Source organism: Clytia hemisphaerica, unplaced genomic scaffold (assembly GCF_902728285.1).
Source record: "Clytia hemisphaerica strain Z4C2 unplaced genomic scaffold, Clytia hemisphaerica genome assembly, whole genome shotgun sequence".
In the NCBI taxonomy this organism is placed as follows: Eukaryota; Metazoa; Cnidaria; class Hydrozoa; order Leptothecata; family Clytiidae; genus Clytia; species Clytia hemisphaerica.
Genome location: NW_027103829.1, coordinates 522,155 through 543,206, shown reverse-complemented (window position 1 = coordinate 543,206; position 21,052 = coordinate 522,155). Strand labels below are relative to the sequence as shown.

The 21,052-nt window shown below is 35.6% G+C and overlaps 1 protein-coding gene across 1 annotated transcript in view; it reads right to left on the bottom strand.

Moving 5' to 3' along the window:
* Positions 1 to 21,052, bottom strand: part of LOC136806793 (RAB11-binding protein RELCH homolog) — a 33,549-nt gene that overhangs the window by 2,808 nt on the left and 9,689 nt on the right. Inside the window, exons 17-26 of the mRNA XM_067063371.1 lie at positions 20,882 to 21,041; positions 20,159 to 20,279; positions 18,864 to 18,900; positions 18,487 to 18,575; positions 5,187 to 5,293; positions 4,751 to 4,850; positions 4,474 to 4,556; positions 4,110 to 4,173; positions 3,727 to 3,865; positions 3,240 to 3,356 (exon numbers count right to left, since the gene is read on the bottom strand). Of these exons, the coding sequence (XP_066919472.1) occupies positions 3,240 to 3,356; positions 3,727 to 3,865; positions 4,110 to 4,173; positions 4,474 to 4,556; positions 4,751 to 4,850; positions 5,187 to 5,293; positions 18,487 to 18,575; positions 18,864 to 18,900; positions 20,159 to 20,279; positions 20,882 to 21,041 (1,017 nt within the window). The remainder of the gene's footprint in view (positions 1 to 3,239; positions 3,357 to 3,726; positions 3,866 to 4,109; positions 4,174 to 4,473; positions 4,557 to 4,750; positions 4,851 to 5,186; positions 5,294 to 18,486; positions 18,576 to 18,863; positions 18,901 to 20,158; positions 20,280 to 20,881; positions 21,042 to 21,052) is intronic.

The following is a 21,052-nucleotide window of genomic DNA, read 5'->3' as shown; positions in this document are numbered from 1 at the left end:
GTTCTTACATTCATGAGGTCAGAGGTTTTGTGGATTTTCTAAACTTTTGAAACTTGTGTGATTGTTTTGGTATGTGTTTTGGTTGTTTTCCTGACTAAAGACACTTTGAATGTGTGATTGTTTTCTCTGACTAGAGATACTGTGAGCGTGTATTTAATGAACATATTGCATCTTGGCTTTTAATGCAGGAATTGTCAGTCGAACCCACTGGATGAAAACATACGATCTGACGAAAATGCAATCTCGAAATCGTAAGGACCGTGTTCGTCTATAAGGACTGGGGATGACAACAAAGTTGCGTGATTGTGTTTATGAATAGGGCGCCGTATCAGTTTTTAACTTTCTGGCGCACAACAAGATTCTTGTTGTGAAATTTTCCGCGGGAGGACTATTTTCCTCAGATGTATAATTTTCAAGTGCCTTCAGAGGTTTACCGTGCACGTATGAAAATTATGAACAGCTGTTATCAGGTTACCTTCAGCTGAAACAAAATGATAGCTTTTTTCTGAGAAAGGAAGATATTTTTTTGTGCCTTCCACCACGTAAGTTTGTTTTGATTTTTTTCCCGTCAAAAGTCACGTGATATTTTTATCTCGATCACTCCGCCTCAACTGGAAATTCCCCTCTGCACCCTAAAAGTAATCGAGTTTTAGAAAAACAATAACAAACCGTGTTATGTGGTGGCGGATTGCCCCTTTAATAACGCCCACGCCTCTCCCGATCGATTTGTGCAGTGAGGCGGAACTCTTGTCTATAGTGTAAAACCTTTAGTCAGGATTAATCAATGTGCAATTCTTATTGAGGAAATTTAACTCACCATGTGGTGCATGTTCTGGACTGTTTTGGTTGTCAACTCGACGGAATTGGAAACTTTCTCTCTGGTTATTTTTCAGACAGTGTCAGACAGCTTTAAAAGTGACTTTCAGGGATCTTTTTCCTAAGGATTTTTGAAATTTTTGGATGCAATATTCTTTTTTTTTTTTTCCTCCTAAAAGTGCCATACAATGTGCTGGTGATTAAGGAAGCATTGATCACCAACAGTGTGAGTAAACAACAGTGCTTGATCACTAAAGAGGTACACGGCAAAAAATATAAACCTTGTCTGCTTGAGCAGATTGATTTACATTCTCGACAAAGAGGTCGATAAAACAAACCTTGTCTGCTTGTTGAGCAGATTGATTATTTACACTATATTTCGTACACGGCAAAAATATAAAACTTGTCTGCTTGAGCAGATTGATTTACATTCTCGACAAATAAAAGAAGTCAAAGAAAAACTATTGTCCGATATTTCAGGTTGAATTATATTCTTGACAAAGAGGTCGATAGAATAAAGCATCTCTTCTTAAAGAAGTCATTGCCAAAAAATGACAAAACGGTCACAATGCAATTGTTTGACCTTTGCCTTTATGATTCCAATAAAAACTGCTGATTTGGCCTATCCCATTTGTGCTGGTTTCCTTGATTTTTAACAAACTTAGCTTCACTGTTCTTTTGTTATACATTTTTTAATATACATTATATACATATTTATATATTAATATACATTTTGTGCTTAATCTGAGGTTAACATTCAGTGTAATTTTTAAAACACATGACTACAATAATATGCAACGTTCCTCACTTTGACATTTTCTTGTTATGAACCCTCGTTACGCTCTTTCTTTATAAGAACCATGAAATTTGAGTTAAGCCTAAGCTTGTTCTTATTTTTTCTATTGTCTAGAATAATAGACCTATTGTTTCAGTCTAAGCCTGATTGTTCTTATAAAAAAAGAGTGTATGCTGTTAACCCTTTCAGTACCGAGCCCTTTTTTCTATTTTTTTAGCCTACACTTTTTCATAAGCGTATCGTAATGCCCGAAGTTTTTATCATCTTATCCTGGAGATGAGCTTACTTTTTTAAATACAGTAGAGTCTCCATAACTCGAACCTCTATTACTCGAACGTCTCCTTAACTCGAACAAATTCGTTGGCAGCATGAAAATCTCCTGATAAACTCATATGAAAAAACCTCCATATATCGAATGTTCCCCTTTTTTGGCTCCATAACTCCAATTTGTTTTCCTTTCCTGAACTTGAAAAATATAAGCAATCTGATTGGCTAAGAGACAAACCATATTTCTTTTTTGAAAATTTTGATTTTTGGGCCTGGGGTCGAGTTTTCATTTTTTTCAAAATCTTAAACTGCTACAATCAGACCTTTAAATAATAAATAATTCGAAAGTTACTGAAGTACGGCGCATTTTTCAAGGCTTCACTTTTTCTTGCCTGAGAAAGGTTAGAGATTGAACTTTAGCCCTTCGGGCTTTAAACTCAATGAGTCCTTCTGCAAGTGTAAGGGGGAAATATTTAGTCGCATTTGTGCGAATCTTGTTTAAATATAAAAACAGAAAGATTAAAAGTAGAGGGGGAGGGAAATGTTTTCTGCTAATGAGTGAACGATAAACCATATATTCAACGCGAAAAAATCGAATATCGAAAATATTCAGTCTCGCTTGATGATATTCGACTCAGCTTCGCTTCGTCGAATATCCATCAAGCTCGACTGAATAATATTAGTTACACGGTCTTCTCGAGGTGGGATACGGGATATACAGGGTCAGTAAAAACCGTATTGGTGGCGAGGCTTGCCGAGTCCCAATACGGTTTTTACTGATCCCTGTATATCCCGTATCCCACCTTGAGACGATCGTGCAACGAATTTATCCCGTTGAAGCCCCTTTGTATGTTTTCCAAAAGCACGGAAAACTTTCAGAACTCTCCAAGTAGATACTTACAAAGAGTAAACCGAGTAAACTGTAAAAGTGGAATCAGTGAAAGTGACATTTTATTGCATTGCAATTGAAAGTCTTGCTCATTACATATATATAAACTCAAGAAAAATATAAATCTTTTTACAAATAAAGATTTTCGCAAACTTCCTCAATCACTACAATTCATTCTGTCTTTTCAAAACAAACATTCGAATTTTGAGCAAAACATTCGAAAGCGCATTCGTCAATATGCAATGTCTTCTTTTTTTTCTCAATCGAATGCGAGGAAGACAGATACGGTATATATCCCACCTCCACGTGACGTCTCTTGACCAATGAAATTGCTAGAATCTAACTGATGCGGGATAATTTTCGATATCCGATTTTTCTTGTCGAATATCTGCTTAATATTAAAACAATGATCATCTTCAAGCCCTTCAAATGATTCTGGGGATAGAAAATTTGTCAAAATGAAAAGGATACAGCAGCATAAAGCAGCTTGGAGCGCTATAATCAATTCTTCAGCGATTTCCAGACGATCTGCTAAATCTTCGACTTCAGTGTTTCTCTCCGACATCACTTTTAATCGTGGTAGAATGACTGAAAAAAATTGCATTACATAAACGAATAAGTTTGCAGTTTGTAGTTTTAATATACAAAATATTACATTCGTGGAAAAATTCAAAATTTCTATTCATGATATGCAACACTGGAGAGTCAACCAAGAATTTTTAAAAAGTTCAACCCAATACGTCACTTTTTCTATTGTTTAAGTGACGTATTGGGTTGAACTTTTTGAAAATTCTCAGAAGACTCTCCAGTGTTGCATATCATGAGTTACAAGTTCAAGCCAAGAGAAATTCTTTGACGACAAAAATTAAAAATATTGAAGATAAGCAAGGGTGATGTAGAAAATTTTTGAACCCTCAAAAGTCTTATTTTGTTATGGATTTATATAGAAAAGACTTACAATCATCACGAATTTTGTTTTCGATACCAGGCATGATTTTGGTGAATGTGACGATAATCTTCTTCAGTAGAGGAATACATTGTTGGCTTTCTTCGTCTTCTAAGATTGTTTGTAGTTGCATGCATACTTTGTCTAACAGCTGAAAAATGAAAATCGGAAAGATTGAAAATACCACATTATACTATTATTGTTTAAAATCTATACGTATCGTTTGCTTAATAAACAGTGTATATCTGTATCTATCAGCTCTATCTGTGTAGGAAGGTCAGCTCATGTTAAAATATCCTTGAACTTAGTGAATAAACTCTTGATAAATCATGCTTCAGCATTTTTAACAGGAAATTATCCCACAAACTTGAAAACCATAACGTTCGGATACTTACATTCTTATCAGAGATGACTTCCATGGTTGCACCAAGAGCTGGCATCGATGCTGTTCGGACCGTCCTATTGATAGTAAACAGAGAATAGCACTTTAATGGAAGGGAAATTGTTCCACGTCAGAGTTCCAGAAAAGGTTTGTTTGAGGGTGTTGAGGATCTCGGAAATGGTCTGTAGGCTTGCAAACACTTTTGATTTGAATAATATAAACTGGTGAAAATCTTTCTTGGAGATATGTAGGAAGCTATAATTTGTGAGAAAATCTTTTCAAATTATTATAGAGATAAAGAAATGGGCATAAACTGATATCGTAGGTTCAAGCCAACTAGTGTTAACTTTATAATGAAACCACAATGTTCAACTTACATATCTCGGTCATTACTGAGTGTGATGATTGCGGGTGCCACGTGAGACGAAAGTGCTTGCTGATTGGCTGACTTTATCAAGGACTAAAATAAAAAGTTAATTAAGCTGTACTCAAATCTATACATTAGTTTCGGCTCATTTTGAAACTATGTATTAAAATCTTAACCACACTCAATTCTCCTTAACTGACTCCAGCAGGTTTCAAAACGACAGATCCATAACCTGGTTTCGGCAGCTCGACTTCCTAAGAGTTCAGTAAAAAATTTATATTTCTTACCGCAAACAAGGTGGCGATGCAAGCACGAACTTCAGCCACCGGATATATAATTGCTTCACGTAGTGTTTCGATAAGCCCCATTTGTAAGACTTCGTTACGGCTAAAAAAAGAAGAGAGATTTGGGAAGAGAATAAGATTAGAGGTTCCATTTTTATAGTATAAAGCTCACAAAAATTTTACCTCTCCAGTCAAAGGATTACGAAGTTGGAACCAAAATTCGAAAAGAAAATCAACCAGATTTTTTATTCATTATTTATATATCTCTTTAAAATAAGGACCACTGTCAATTTTAGGCTTCAACTTTTAGGTATGTCGTCACCTCGTATAATTTCCCTCTACTCTTCCCCACGGTTCTCTTAACAGAAGATTCAATAAAACCTAGTATTAGCTTTGATGTCTGTTTGTAGTAAGGAAAATGAAATCAAAATTTGCATACCTTAAAATTTGTATGGAGAGTATCAGATAATCCATTGATAAATTCTGTGTGGCAATTTGTACCAAACATTGTTTAGTGAAATTGAATAGACGTTTCTCTTGTTCTTCCTACAGTAAAGAAAGAAGAAGAAGTGTTGCTATGATATTGACGTTGCATGGTGCTTCTCTGCTGAAGTATTTTAAGGTTTTCAAATAAGAGTGACGTCGTTTTTGTTTACTCGTCAATTTTAATTTACAATCTTTTTCACATTGAATTGACGCAGATGTTGAGCAAGATTGATCAGAAAGAGGAAAAGAAAAACTTTTATTCAGCACGAAATCGAACACAATATAACATCGGCCTTGTATAAGACATGTGTCAGATATGAAACGGGAACACTTATGTAAACACATTACGTGACCACAACACAACTATACCCAAAGAATTATTTAGCATGTCCTATGGAACGCCATAGCTGCCTTATGTGATAAACAATTCGATCATGCCATAAACTATTCGATAAATCATTTGGTTATGCGATAAATAATTCGGTGCGATAAATCACTCGATAAATCATTCGATTATGCAATAAATCATTCGATAAACACATTCGATGCGATAAATCATTCGATAAATCATTCGATGTGATAAATCATTCGGTAAAAAATTCGATGTGATAAACTCATGCGATAACAAGTAATACTTTAATGGACCTACCTATTTATAAAACGAATAATTAGAATTTAACGGAAGTAATGTATAATTTTAAATTTCGATTTATATATCTATTGGAACGGAGAAAGCAATTAAGAAACGCATCGATGTTTAACGGTGAAAGAAAAATAATATCGACACTTTAATCAATCATTCAGAGAAAATTAAAACTGAAGTAAAAAAAACATTTAGTTTTCAGTTTTCATTATTTCATCACAGATTGAGGAGTCACATTTTGGGCATTGCCATTTTACATCATTGTGCAAAAAATCATGAAAATCTGTCGAGTATAAGTTGAAAAAATGAAGGAAAACCGTTTTACGCCGGTTTTCGGCTGTTCCGTCCGGCGATTTTTAAGGAGTTCCGGATTCAAAGGATGATTTCTTGGAAATCAAACGATGCTAAGTTTGGGCATCATCATAACGAACATTTTTCTGTAAAGAAACAATTAAATAAGTTGAAAAAATGTGACGGAAATGTGAAAAAACGACGATTTCCGGCACATTTCCGGTTCTACAGACCGGAAAAATTTTTTTTTTCGGCAAACGGTTTTCGACACCGTTTCGGCAGTACTAATGTGCATCTATGTGCAAAAAATCGCAAAAAACTAATGATAAAATCTCGAGAAAATCTCAAAAAACCGCTTTTTTCGGGACATTTCCGGTTCTACCGGCCGGAAAATTTTTTTTTTCGAAAATCGGGCTCCGTCACATTCGAGGGTTTATAGTAATACACCTTTGTGCAAAAAATCATAAATTGAATGAGCCAATCTCGAGAAAAGTTGGTAACTAACGTACTAACTAACGAACACGGGTTAATTTATAGGACCTCCATCGGGGTAGGTCCAAAAATTTTGATGTGATAAATCATGCGATAAAAAATTTCGATAAACAATTCGATAAACTATTCGATAAACAAAATCGTTATAAAGATAAGTATAAAATAAATACCAGTGCTTTTTGATAACGCATATGGCAGTCTCTAGGTAAGATATTGGTTGAGAATGCTATGATTGGATAACTCGATGTTATATAATTCAACTCGTCGGGGCGTTAAGGAAAGCTTTGGGACTTTACAACAGCTTTCGAGGCGATGGTACACGTTTTTTATAAGATCAAAGTATTTATAAGAACATTAGGCTTTGAGAGTTCAAAAAATCAAGAACATGTCAAGAACACTCGGAGACTTCAAGAGTATATAAATAAGAATATATATTGTTTTTGATTATGTACACATGTTTCAACTAAAAGTAAAGAGGTTGTTAAGCCAGTTGACTTAATAATTGAGGAAAATTACGTTTATAGCCAATTAAGTCCCATGTGAGCAATTTCTTGAGACCTAGATTAAAAGACTTAATTAAGAACATGAACTTGAACTCGAAGCCAACAAAGCTAAGAACATTTAAGGCTTCCTCGAATTTGAATGTTCTTTAAAAAAAACGTGTACCACCACACCACACCTTTTCCATTTTTCGATGTTTCTTATTTAGCCTTAGATAGCTTAGCCGTCGCCTTGAGAAAGTCACAAATAGCCCAAGTTTGCTTGGAAACAGGTCCAAAATGTCCGGAACACACGGAGTATGTCTGTACAAACCCTGGGCATCCTCTGGGCATGTCCAGATCAAATATCAAGTGATTTGGTTAATGTCCAATTTTTTCCCATTATCTCCTTTATAACGCTGGTCTTGCTTTAATACTTATTTTTATAACGATTTTGTTCATCGAGTTGTTTATCGAATTTTTTATCTCATGATTTATCACATCAAATTTTTTATCGCATGAGTTCATCACATCAAATTTTTATCGAATGATTTATCGCATAATCGAATGGTTTATAGCATCGAATGATTTATCGCATGATCGAATTGTTTATCACATAAGGTAGCTATGGCGTTCCATAATGTCCCATAAATTCTGTCTTTTCCACGACCAATCATAATTGGGGGGGGGGGGCGAACGGGATATCGGTACATCGGTATTGGCCTTTTTTTAGATCGGTAAATCGGTATTAGAGGAAAAAAATCATCGGTACTCGGTATTTTAAGATCATCTCGGTATCGGTAAAAGACCCTTTTTTATGTCGGTATTTCGGTATTTTTGGTCAACTATCGGTATCACATCAAAGATCATTATCCAATTCGCCCCAAGACCAATTTTAGTGAGATAAATTTTAAAATCGTGCAATTTTTTCGCTCGCTTCGCTCGCAATAAAGTTCTTTCACAAGCTACCAATACACTCTTCTCGAGATGCATAAAAGCATTGCAGGCCTCGTTTTCAAATAATCTTGCTTAAGTAACTCAATGTCATTTGACATTATTATCTTTTGTGAATCATTATCTTTTGTGAATGTGCGTGCTTTTGTTTTAAAACTTCCTTTTGGGAATGCATTTACGTCTACGTAAATTGAATGTTGAATAATTATTCTGCTTGCGAACGAGGCTTGCAATGTTTTTTATACATCTCGAGAAGAGTGTATTTGGCGAACACAATATTTAAAACAAAAAAATCTGTTTTTTTTGCTCGCTTCGCTCGCAGTAGCTTCTTCGAAATAATTTTGATAAGTATCAAATTCATGGCTTTTTAAAGAGTTTTTGTTATTTGGTTGACTTTCAAAAATTTTCTATTTGGCCAAAGCCTCCTTTTCTATTCGAATATATGAACGATATGTTCTGAGCGCTGATCTACTAAATAATCCCTCCCTCATACGTAAATTAGTACAAATTAAGGAACACTCAGGGGCGCCAATTTGAATTTGAAATCATTCCTGCAATTTTGATAAGGCAAGAGGCTCAGCCATAGGGGTCTGCTTGACACGTGAATGACCATTTTTCTGCCGTGAATACAGTTGACGCTCTCTAAATTGACGTTGTACTCTTTGATAAGCTCCAATTTTCGATCCATTGGCGTTGTGACAGGGCCACGCCTCCCCAAGTTGAGCTTTTTTGAACGCCCAAATCTTAAAATTACCCTAAATTCGCTTTAAATTGCATCCCACGACCAGAAATAACTTTAAAAATCATGAAATTTTTTTAACGTTAATTTAACGTGGTTGTGTTTTGTTCCTTTTCTTCTCAAAATTTTGTGCTCGCATCGCTCCCATTTCAATATCAAAGTTTTCCCAACAGAATTGTAGTTTTTTTGACCTTTTCCTGGCTACCTTTGACCTTTTTAAGGCCTCCTTTAAGCTGTTTAACATTTCTTAGACCAAAATTTTCCACTGCGGCGCCAAGATTACAAAGAAAATTCTCTGCGACATGAAATGTTATGCTTTCTGTACTTTTTGTGACCTTATTCTTGCTAACTTTGAGCTTGCTTAGAGCAAAAATTTACGCCTGCGGCGCATAAGTTACGAAAAAAACTTTCTCTGAAAATTTCCCCTAATTGCGCAATCACAAATTCACGGAAATACAACATGAAAGCGAGGCTGGGTAGGGTACATTTTCAAAACATCATGGCGGCGAGCAGTAGCAGATTGACTGAGAAAGAATTTATCTTCACAGAACTTGTAAATAATGTAAATAAAGAAATTCCTATTGAAATTATATACAATGAAGAAGATGTTGATATGTTTATAAGTGATTGTCCACGTTCTGTTCCTGTAAATACTGTAAATACTTCAAAAAACCAGCCCATAACAACACCACTCTCAACAACAACAACACAAACACAATCTGATTTTCAAAAGACTAAGGTAAAATGGGGAAAATCTTTTGCTTCACTACCTGCATTTGGGATGAAGGAGATCGAAACTCATAGAAAGAACAGTGGGAAAACACCTGGAAGTACCATCATAAAAACAAGAGATAGAGGACACAAGTTTCAAGCAGAAAGATATATCTCATCGAACAATATATATTCTATGGAGAAGGATGGACACGTACTTTTTAAAGCCATCAGCAAAGCCAGTATGAAAGACAATAAATGGAGCTTAACAGTTAGTATAAATAAAATTAAAAGCCAGGTAGTATCTGCCAATTGTACTTGTGTGGCAGGGAACTCTGGCTATTGTAATCATGTGATGGGGCTGCTTATGGAGATTGCTTTATACTCACCTCAAAGGACTCACAGAAAACCCTGAAGAAGTAGCCTGCACCAGTAGGTCACAATAATGGGGTGTACCAGGGAAATCTAGACAAGCCTAAGCACCAAAACTCCCTGTCAAGGATACGACCATCCAACAGTTGCCAAGCAAGGAAGGGGTATCTTCCACGTTGTACGACCCCAGAAAGGAGCAGCATGCAATAAATACCTATAATGCTATAGAAACCTTCAAACAAAGACTGTCAAATGTTGACAAGAGGATTGGTTTTGTTTGTGCTATTCCACCACAGGATGATTGGGTAGAATTGCGTGATACGCCACATGGGAGCTTCATTGTAGGTTCACCATTGGCTTGTCACTTGTATCCTATAGGATTTGATGTTGCTGTTGAAACTAATTTACTTGAATTTTATGAATGCTCTGTCATGCACCCAACCTTGGTTGAAAATGTTCCTTTACCTTTTAAGGTGATTTCAAAGGAAAGTCCATGCATTCCTGCATTTACAATAAATGAAAGAGAGAGGAAATATTTGTTTAGCATAATGAAAACCAAGTTAGAAGCCAGGAAACTTGAACGCGAAACAACAAGTCAGGCTTCTTGTGAATTGTGGCACTTAACAAGAAAACATAAAATTACATCCAGCAAGGCTCACAAAGTTCTTATTCGTCAGAGAAAATTTGAAAATTTGATCACTGAATTTACCTCACAGAAGAAGAATCATGAATTGCCAAAAAGCAATAATTTTGAACATGGTAAACGGTATGAGCCGATTGCGAGAAAGCTTTATGAAAATGTAATGAATTACCATCTTAAACATGTATGTAGTGTGCGAGAAACCGGTTGTGTGGTGCAACCAAATTTACCCTGGCTATTGGCCAGTCCTGATGGCCTTGTTATAGATTGTGAGGAAATTGGGTTGATTGAAATAAAATGCCCTAAGACAAAGGCCAACCATACTGTTGACCAGTTGCTAGCTGATGAAAAATTTTATGTTGGGAAGTTGAAAGATGGGACATTATACTTAAAAAAGGCCCACAGTTATGGATACTACACTCAAATTCAAATGGCAATGGGAATGTGTGGTCTTTCATTTTGTGACTTTATTGTCTATACTTTCAAAACAATTATAATCATTAGAACAGTTTTTGATAAAGAATATTTTACAAATCTTGTCTCAAAACTAAACAAATGTGTGGATGTGTTGTTAAAAGATGTAAAGATGGCGGAGAAAATTCAGGAAAATCTACGAAAACAACCGAATTCAGCATCAATTTACGACCTTTGCAGCCCATCTGAATGTGTTACAAGTGAAGAAGGAAGATCCAAAGACACACTTGAATGTAAAAAGTGCAATCGAATCGTACACTGCATTTGTTCAAAGCTCCCCGTCTATCAAATCCAGTTATGTCTAACATACAAATCGAGACCTTTTGTCTGTCAAAACTGTGTCGTGATCACCCCTGATCTATTGGAACGGGTCAATTCATGTGAAACATCAACAGTTTCAGGATTCCGAAAGGAGATAAAAGCTTGCGAAAATATAATGAAAGCCCAGGACGTAGAAATCACCCAACTAAAGTCCAAAGACGTTAATACAATGATCAGCGAAATAAAGGATAGCTTTGAGACCAGAATGGCAACGATCGAAAAGAAGATGGAAGACATCATTGAGAAGAAAGGAGAAAATAGATCACAAAGCTACGCAGGAGTCGCGTCGAGGCAAATCGAGAAAAACATAGAAAATGTACTTCGAAGGGAAAAACAGGAGGAACGACAGATTCAATCCACGGCGTGCAATCTAATTCTTCATGGTGTTGACGAATCCACTGAAGATTCAGAAGAGTCAACTAAAATCTACGACGAAGAATATCTAAATGAAAAAGTCTTACCTAAGAAACTAAGCTTAAGGAATATAAAGATTGAAGAAACTCAAAGAATCGGAAAATTTTCGAAGGAAAAGGAAGATGAAAAACGCTATCGACCAATAAAAGTCCGATTTGCAAACGAAGAAGACAAAAATACAGTGGTAAGAGCAATCACTAAAGGAGAAAGATTGCCCTTCCGTGTGACAGAAGATCTTACGAAAAGTGAAAGGAAGACAATCAAAGAGTGGTGTATGAAAGCCCAAGAAATGAACACGTCACTAAAGGATGCAAACTTTAAATTCAAAGTCAGGGGGAGCCCTAGGAAAAAACTCTATCTTAAGAAAATTGTAAACCGAACAAAGAGCGGTTCATAGAGGCCCATGCGCTCGCACGGTGGCCTGCGAACTTGTATAGCATTATTATTATTATTATTAAATTTTATGAGAAATATTTGTTAAAGCATATTTTGAACAACAAATAAGTGTTTATATTATTAAAATAGGAACTTTCAGGAAAACTGGGTGCTAATATTCGATTGACTTAGCAATTTAAGGAAAATATCAATTGCAATGTCAATGACAGTTGCAGTTTATTCAAAATCCAAAATTCATTTAGTCTCTTTGAAATCTAAAAGCTGAATTCAAAATATTTTGCATCTATCGCTTAAAATTTTAAAAAGATGATATTTTTACAGCACTGTTGAATTATCCAATATTTCTATATATTCTGAGGTAACAAAAGATTTATGAAAAGCACCCAGTTTTGGTTTTAAATATCAAAAGTTTTTAGTATTCTACGATAAATTTGAACAAAATTCTTAGTGTTTTTACTCCTCAGTATCTTTTTGAATGAGAGGAGGCATACTATTAGTGAGTAAGCAGCAAACTGTCCATATTTGATTAATAGAGCCATGTAAAGTCAATGGTATCTCATTTCTCAAAATTCGAAATTTTTTGATTCTTTGGATAGTCCTCTCAACGTGGATTCTTACTGAAGCAATAGTTTGGCTTTCTTTCACCTCAGCAGCTGTTAGCTGGTCCCTTCCTTCTAAAAAGCATGGTATGTTTAATGATACTCCCAAAGGTGATAGGTCGTCTGCAACTGTAAAGCCTCTATCAGCCATGTGTCGTATATCCCCTGGTTGGATACACGTAGTTCTATGGTGCTTTTTGAAAATGTGTTCAGAATATGCAAAGATAAGAAAACTAGAAAATAGATCAGTTCATAAAGTTTGACTTATAGAGCTTCCTTCTTAGAGATCAAGCTTACCTTAAGATAAAGAAAGAAGAAATCTTTTCCTCCCAATTTAATATCTTCTTAATATTATTCCTTAATTTACATCCATTGCCATAATCATATCTTACATTCTTACATCTCTTCTAATTTACAGTTCTATGTCCATCCTAAGATGGGTAAAACTACACTACTACTGTGTTACAATTACAAAAACCTCAGTTTAAATACATTTTAGCTTATTTATAAGTTCTGTTAATTAATATTACAATAAGTATAGATAATAGTTATTGTTCGTGCTAGGTGTGCGTTTGGATCGGATTGGTTTGTAACAACAATGGGATTTCACTGCTTGAATCTTATTATTTGATATTCTCAGAATAGGGTGCGGTTGTGATAGAATTTTGGCTCTCAGGAGTTCGCAGATGATTTCGTTGAGTGGGTGACGAAATGTTATTTCTTCGTATTAATGATGATGAGTTTGTTTTAGAATTAGAACAATCTGTTGTTGTCCCTCCTTCTCTAAGGTACTTTGCAATAGAAATGTGATCAGTTTGTTTTCTTGATCAATGATGATTAGGTATTGATTGGTGATAATTAGATAAGGTACTTTTCAATAGAAATTAGGTAATCATCTTTTTCAGTATCAGCTTAAGAATTCAAGCATTCTTTAAGTCAAATCAGTCCTTTTACACGACACATGACACTATCCTTACCAGAGTCCCATTGATTTTGTAAAAATCCTGAACGACGTACAATCTGTTGATCAGAAATTGACCCATCAAACAATTCACTTACAAATGTTATTGCCCCTGATGGGGCAATTCCGACCAGACCTTTGTAAGTGACATGAGATTTGTAGGATGAATATAAGGCACTCTGAATAGCTAATGATGAAGGCCTTTGACAGAATAATTCTGTACAATCGATTATACACCTTGTAGTTGGATAAACTCTTTTGAAACTCTCTGGCATAGTCTGATTCACTTGTTCTCTAGTTGGCCAAATGGGTATAGACCCAAGTGTAAAGTAACAAAAATTTGACCAAGTTATATCTCGAAACAATTGTTTTTGATAACTTGAATAACCATCCTAAATGGGACAATGTGAAGCCATTCCTGAGCCAGGACAAATATAAAAAAAACTGTTCTTCGTTATCTAATAAGGGTGCTCTTCCACGTTTAAGATAAGAAATATCTTCTTGAGAATGTTTTTCATTTGACATTCGCCTAGATGTGTCATAGAACTTGATATTTGATGACTTCTCTCCTGGATTAGGCAATTCTAACAGTGCTTTGAAAGATTCAACAGATATACCAGTAGCTTTTATAAATAATTTTTCATCTTTACTTATATTTTTATAGGAATACTTTTGATCTTGTAATAGTTCAATTTCTTTCTTAAGATTCTCATTTTCATCATGCAACAATTGCTGATTTTCCCTCAATGTTACATTTTCCAATTTCAGCTCTTCGACTTTAAGTTTAAGGATTTCCACCTCAGTGAGTTCAGGTTCAGGGTCAGGGGTAATAGAGTTTTCATATGAAAAATCATCTTCCCAGTTCATTGAAAGGTCCTCCTCTTGGGTTTCAGCAGAATTATCATCATCAGTTTCGATTATGCTTTCAGACGAGTAATCAATTGGGGGTGGTCTTTTTCGTGGTGATTTACGTTTTGGTTTTTCTTTCGGTTTCACATGCTCAAAAATCGTTGGTATGGCACCACTCTTGACTGTTTTTCGACCAATTCCAAGGGAAACCTTTATGTCTTGACTATCAAAATGAAATTCGCAAATACGAACGTTTTTGTGATTGATATCAAAGTTATCTTTGCCTCCTTTTCGTCTGAATTTTGAAATAGTTGCTACCCAGTCTTGTCTGATTTTGAAAAGTGATATATTCGTTTTATTTCCTTTAGAATCTGCAGTTGCACTTTTACATCCTGGAATGCAACAGTATGTATTTCCCATGTCCACCAGATAGTTTTTTAGCTGGACGAGTCTTTTTTGATTGGAAGTATTTTTCTTCATTAGCAGTGTTTTCTTCACTCATCTTAAAAACGAAGTCAACGTTGAAGTGATACACACTACACAGTATCTAATTGCTTCACACAATCATTTTCCTTGTGTAAGATGTGTGTGTGTGTGTGCCTTCTCACTATAAATCAGTCTCAAAAATATTTCTTTTTCTTTTTGATAAAAGGTGAGAAACACTCGAAACAAAAGGAAAGAGCAAATAAACAGGTCTCTTCTTTTCATTCATGTTTATAAAGATAAATAAAGTGCTTTTCTTTGGATGGGAGTAATTTTTGTAGCAAAATACAGTGCTTTACGTGGTTTGTTTGCAAAATTCACCCTACCCAGCCTCGCTTTCATGTTAAATTCCCGTGAATTTGTGATTGCGCAATCGATATCGGGAGAGTCGTAATAATGTATTTATTTTGCACAAACAACATGTTGTATGATCGACAAATCTGCGTTCGCTTTTTATTTACTTTGTGATTTCAGGCTTCATTGAAGCCGTCCAAAAAGTTCTTTCAACTGTGGGATAAATTACGAAAATTCATGTTAATAAAGTGCCATGAGTGACATGAGTGATATTTTTAAGAGAAAAATCACTTGTGGTTCACACCCAGGTGGTGGGGTGAGGATCACCTATTTAGCAATTTTGTCTTTAAGTATCACCTTTTCAGCAAAAATCAATCTCTCTTAGGTTAAGGGTTTTGGAGGTCGGGCACATACATACCCAGTATCCCTCAACCCTAGTACCCCTTCCCGAGGGGTTCACAGAACTATGAAAAATAACTCTTTGACGCAAATTAGATTGCTTAGCAAAATGAATCCAGACACATGTCTGGAGTAAATACGTCTAAAATGAATAAGCGATGAAAATGAGTAATGTGAGATTAAAAATAATATTCTACTTTCATCTTTGAAAAAGAGACCCCAGCCCGCGTTGAACCAGGACTGTAAATAAACTCACAGGACCAAGAACGAAAAAAAATAGATTGATATTCGTTTGATTGACAGCTGTCACTCTCAAAGGATTAAAAAATTGGGATGAGGGCATTTAAGGGGGAATAGGCATGGCTTCGAATAACTGAAAGTTCGAATAATTGTTTTTGCCTGTGTTGGGTAAGTAGATCCAAGGCAAACGCGAACTCACTTCGAATAACCGAATTATTTTTTAGTTTTGAAAAGGACCTTTTGAAAAAAGAACAATCATAGAATCAGATTGCAAAGAAATGGCTAAAAAAATACATAGGGTAGAAGTGAGCATATTGAGAAAATTCAAGCACATGATGTCATGAATAAGATCAGCCAGTCCTTGACCAAAATGTACGGGCTGGTTTGCTATTATTCAATTTTTGTGACCTGGCTTCTACGGTGGGGGGCGTACGAGGGTCGTAGACAGTATTTCAGAAAATCACCGCAATACCGACACATTTTTTACGAAATACCGACACCGACATTTCTTTCAAGCTGTCGACAATAGTATTTCCAAGTAGATAAAAAATGTTATATAAAATTTTGCTTATTATCATGTTTTTTTTTTCAAAATTCTAATATGACATATCACATAGGAGGGATTTCTGAGAAATGACCCTTGATTTTGGCACCGTTTCTTCGACGTTTTGAGAAAAATTACCGTATCACCGATTTTGAAAATTTAACATTTTCCGTCACCGAAAAGTATCTCAAACACCGAAATACCGACACATTTTTTACTAATCACCGAAATACCGACGCAAAAAAAGGTCAATACCGACACACCGACAAACTGGTACGCCCCCTCTACGAAGCCGTCAAAAAAGTTAGGGCTAGACCCAGCCAGTAAACCTAGCTGAGGAAGCAATAATTTTGCTAACTTGAACTGTCTAGATCTTCTAGAGATAAAAATTGCTTGTGGTGAAGAGGATGCACCAAAAAAACCAAAAAAACCAAAGAAAATGGCCATGACCAATGGATTCGATTGTTAAAACTTCAAAAATAAAATGAAAGCTCAAAATGTCGGTGACAAGAGAATTTTCTCAATTTGTTGAGGGTGCAAATTCGGAATTTGAATGCTAACAAGCTGTTTTCAAGCGCAGTTTTTGCTTAATTCGCGGGTTTTTTTGTGTTACAGCCAAAATTCTCAGGGTTAAGTCATGGTAAAAAAGTTCATGATATTGTGGGGAACTTCATGATAAAGAAACCTGTACCAGAGCTCTTCAAACTGAGTTTCCAACTTTGGTAGATCCGAAGTTGTGGGCGTTTCTGTGGCCCGGGGGGGGGGGGGGTACTAGGGTAGGTGAATGAGGGGTATGTGCGGACGGGACCTCCGAAAACTGACCCTTAGAGAGACCAAATTTTAGTGAAAAAGTGACCCTTAGAGAGACTTTATCGAAAATTTTTCTCTGATTTTCAAAAGTTTCCTACCCTTAGTGAGACTTTTTTGTAATTTTTTCTCTCAAAATCAAAATTTTTTTCTAAAAATCGTGATTTTTCCCACCCTTAGAGAGACTTCTTTGAAATTTCCTGATTTTTGTAACCCTTAGAGAAGCTTTGAAAGGTGAAAACCCGACCCTTACCGTCCGCACATACCCAGCACCTATTTTTGCCTAAGTACCCCCCCCCGGGTTCTGTGGTCAAATAAATGAAATGGGGAATTTTCCTCAAATTCTGCATAATTTATGCAAAATTAAAGATTGACATCGTTTGCTTACTCATAATTTTATAATTTACAAGCTTTTTCACATTGGATTGACACGTGGAGCAAAATTGGTCATAAAGAGGAAAAGAAAAACATTTTTTTGCTTATATCAGCATGATATAACAATAGACAGACTCTGTCCTGATATGAAATATGTTTCTGATATGAAACGGGAAAAATAATGTAAAAATAAAACCTTTAAAAGCATTCTTGAACAAAATTGCCCAAAGCTGTTCCCCCAGCCGAATTTAACTTTTTAGTGGCGTGAAAACCAAAAGCGAAAAGGCTTCTCGAATTATTACCATTACGTGCCCGTCCCCTTTTTAGCAGAATGTAAGATTTTATTTATTACTTTATTACAAGAACTATACTACAGTGTTGTGGTTTAAAAGATAAATCTTTTTGAAAATTATTCCCGACTCAGCATTGAACCAGGACGGTTAAGAAAATCTGCGGGACCAGATGCTACTTAATTGACGTGATTGACAACATGTTTCTATGATTGACAGTTTGCGTTGTACATTTCCTCTTCGAAATGAAATTTTTGAAGATATCGGGTCCGATACATACGTAGATTTAAAAAAAACTTTGTTTGTTAGCAGACTTATTCATTTCCGTTTTAAGAATCTTTTCTTAAAATTTAGCCACTTGTCGAAGTTCTCGGGAAAGTAATTCCCAATAAATTGATTTTTTCTTCCATGAAAATGCGAAACGTCATAGGTCGAACCTGATTGTATTTAAACAAGAATGAACGAAAAAAAGAATGAAAAGCGTACCTCATGAAAGTTGGCAAGTACACCGCAAAGAAATATGGTTAGAAGAGGACTTGCGACAGGTGACACATCATTCAAAAAGGCAGAAGCTTCTGTAAAGAAAAAATAGAGAAAACAGCGATCAAAAAGGGGATTGTGTTGGTGTGAGATACAAACTACGTATCTGAGTCTTTATTTTCGAAATTTTTGAACGATTTTGAGGCCTTAAAATCATCCGCTTAAGCTGATCTTTTCAACGAGGTATTACTCTTCTCTCCTTCAAGACAAACTATCAAAATGTACAGACTGTCAATTTTTTTGGAACATACTTTAACTTTAACCAGTCGATTAATCACACGACAGTATTTTTTTTTCCAGAAGATAAAAAATCTTTCTTTTACCTGTCATCCGCATCATGCGCTGGAAAAACGGGATCAGCTAAAACAAGAAAGAGAAATGGATGAAATCATGATAACCAGTAACCTTTATATACCCTGGACGAAAATCTCTCGATCCCAACCAAACAAAATCTTTGATCTGAGTTTAAAAAAAGTGGTACTCTAATTTTAGCACAACGCAATATGGGTGAAAAAAAATTTAAACGGACAATGTCATTTAATCATATATTGACCCACAACCAGCAGTGCTACCATTAGGGGACGACTTTTCAAAAAACTCCGATCAAAGATGACAGATAGCTTGGTAATAGAAAACAACATGGCGGACTAGCCGACTTCAAAACTGGAAACATCTCTGTGAACAGTTGACCAATCTAATGTGTAAAAGAATATGATATATGTGGAGTAATCTCATAACAGATCATCTATTCATGATATGCATCACTGGAGAGTCTTCTGAGAACTTTTAAAATTTTCCACCCAATACGTCACTTAAACAATAGAAAAAAGTGACTTATTGGGTGGGAAAAAACATAAAAGTTGCATAATTTCGTGAAGTCATTGCAGTGGTGAATAAATGACCTGTGATTGAGTATAATTCATGAATTCCTCGTATACTCTCCTCTTAAGGGCTATGGTAAACGTGATGAGCCATATTCTTTAGGTAGCATACGTGTCAGCGAGGAGTAATCAAAAGCTACTCGATTATGGCGAAAGCAACCTACGCCTATACATTCCTTCTTATAATGCTTTCAAGTGACAAAATTATAATACTTTTGTTGAGAAAATATTTGTCACTCAAATATCATTAGACTTTTGACGTAACCTTATCAAAGGCATAGCGTCAGCCCCCCAAGAAATTTGAAGGGCACCTAGGCCAGGTTAGGGGTTGGGGGCTATCATTTTGCAATTCTTTGGGGTTACCTAGCTGTTTTGATCGAGGCTCTGGGGGCTGTGTACATTTTCTAAATTGAATACCTCAAAATATTTCAAACTATTGTTATTGAATTTTTTTACCCCAGCGTCCAGTTTCACATCCAATTTTGATTCTAGTTTCTTTCCACGTCATCTTTAGCATATTTTTCAAATGTGACTATTTAAAGTCGCCATCTTTAAAGCATAATAACAAACCACCCAAAAAATCATTAAGATTTTAGGAATGACAAATTAATCGGGGTACCTAACTCAAAGCAATTTCTCAAGGGGACCTAACTCGTTGGGTGCACCATGCAAAGGGCACCTGAATAAAATAAAAGTTCACGTGAATGAGTGGCTCGGTACTATGATAGATAGCTTACCTGTGATTTGGTATAATTCTTTCCAAAAACTCTACAGATGGTACATAAATAACAAACAGTCTTTTCTATGAACAACGTGTTTTCGAACATTAAACCAGCCATGTGACATGTTTCCGTAATGCTGTGAAAAAAATATCATAAAATGTTAACATTATAAACCATGGTTTTCTAAATAGATTTAGAACGTCATGCTTTCGGCCATTCCATTTTTAAAGGAAAAAATTCCAGGGAGTCTAAAGGAGTGTTTCTTTCATTTTTCCAGGGAGGGAGGGAGAGGGGGGTAAAAAGTTATTCTAAAATCTCCAGGCGGTAAAAGACTGTTTTTTAGTTCGTCTACCGTCATTTTAGTTATGTTTTCATACATCCAAGGGCTTATTTGCAAATTTTGCCTTTTCCAGTGTGTATTCACACATTTCAAAGATTTTTTTTCACTTTAAAAGGTTCCTCCACCCCCACTAGATGGATATTTAATGGAACAGCTCATTGAACAAATACAAAGGGAGTGATAATATCATGAGAATTAAACTCATTAGACATAAGTTCTGCTAATTCCAGACTCCAAACGAAGTGCCTTCCAAATTTTGTGTAAAAGAAAAGAGCCAGAGTTTTTCGGTTACAAGCATCGATTACAATCATATAATTGAGTATTCACGGTACTCCACTCTCACCGAGGCTCTTACGAAAACATGACAACACCATCGATCGGCCAGACAACAAACTTACCAGTATTTACAGACCCAGTCTAACTCAGTCCATATATCTTCCTTTTTAGGATCTCTGCACACGTCATCAAATTTATTGACCAGATTATTGAATTTGAGATCATTACCGATCAAGATTCGTGGATTTTGTAAAGCGTTTTTCATATTGGGCAAGCGTGATTCTGAAAGACAG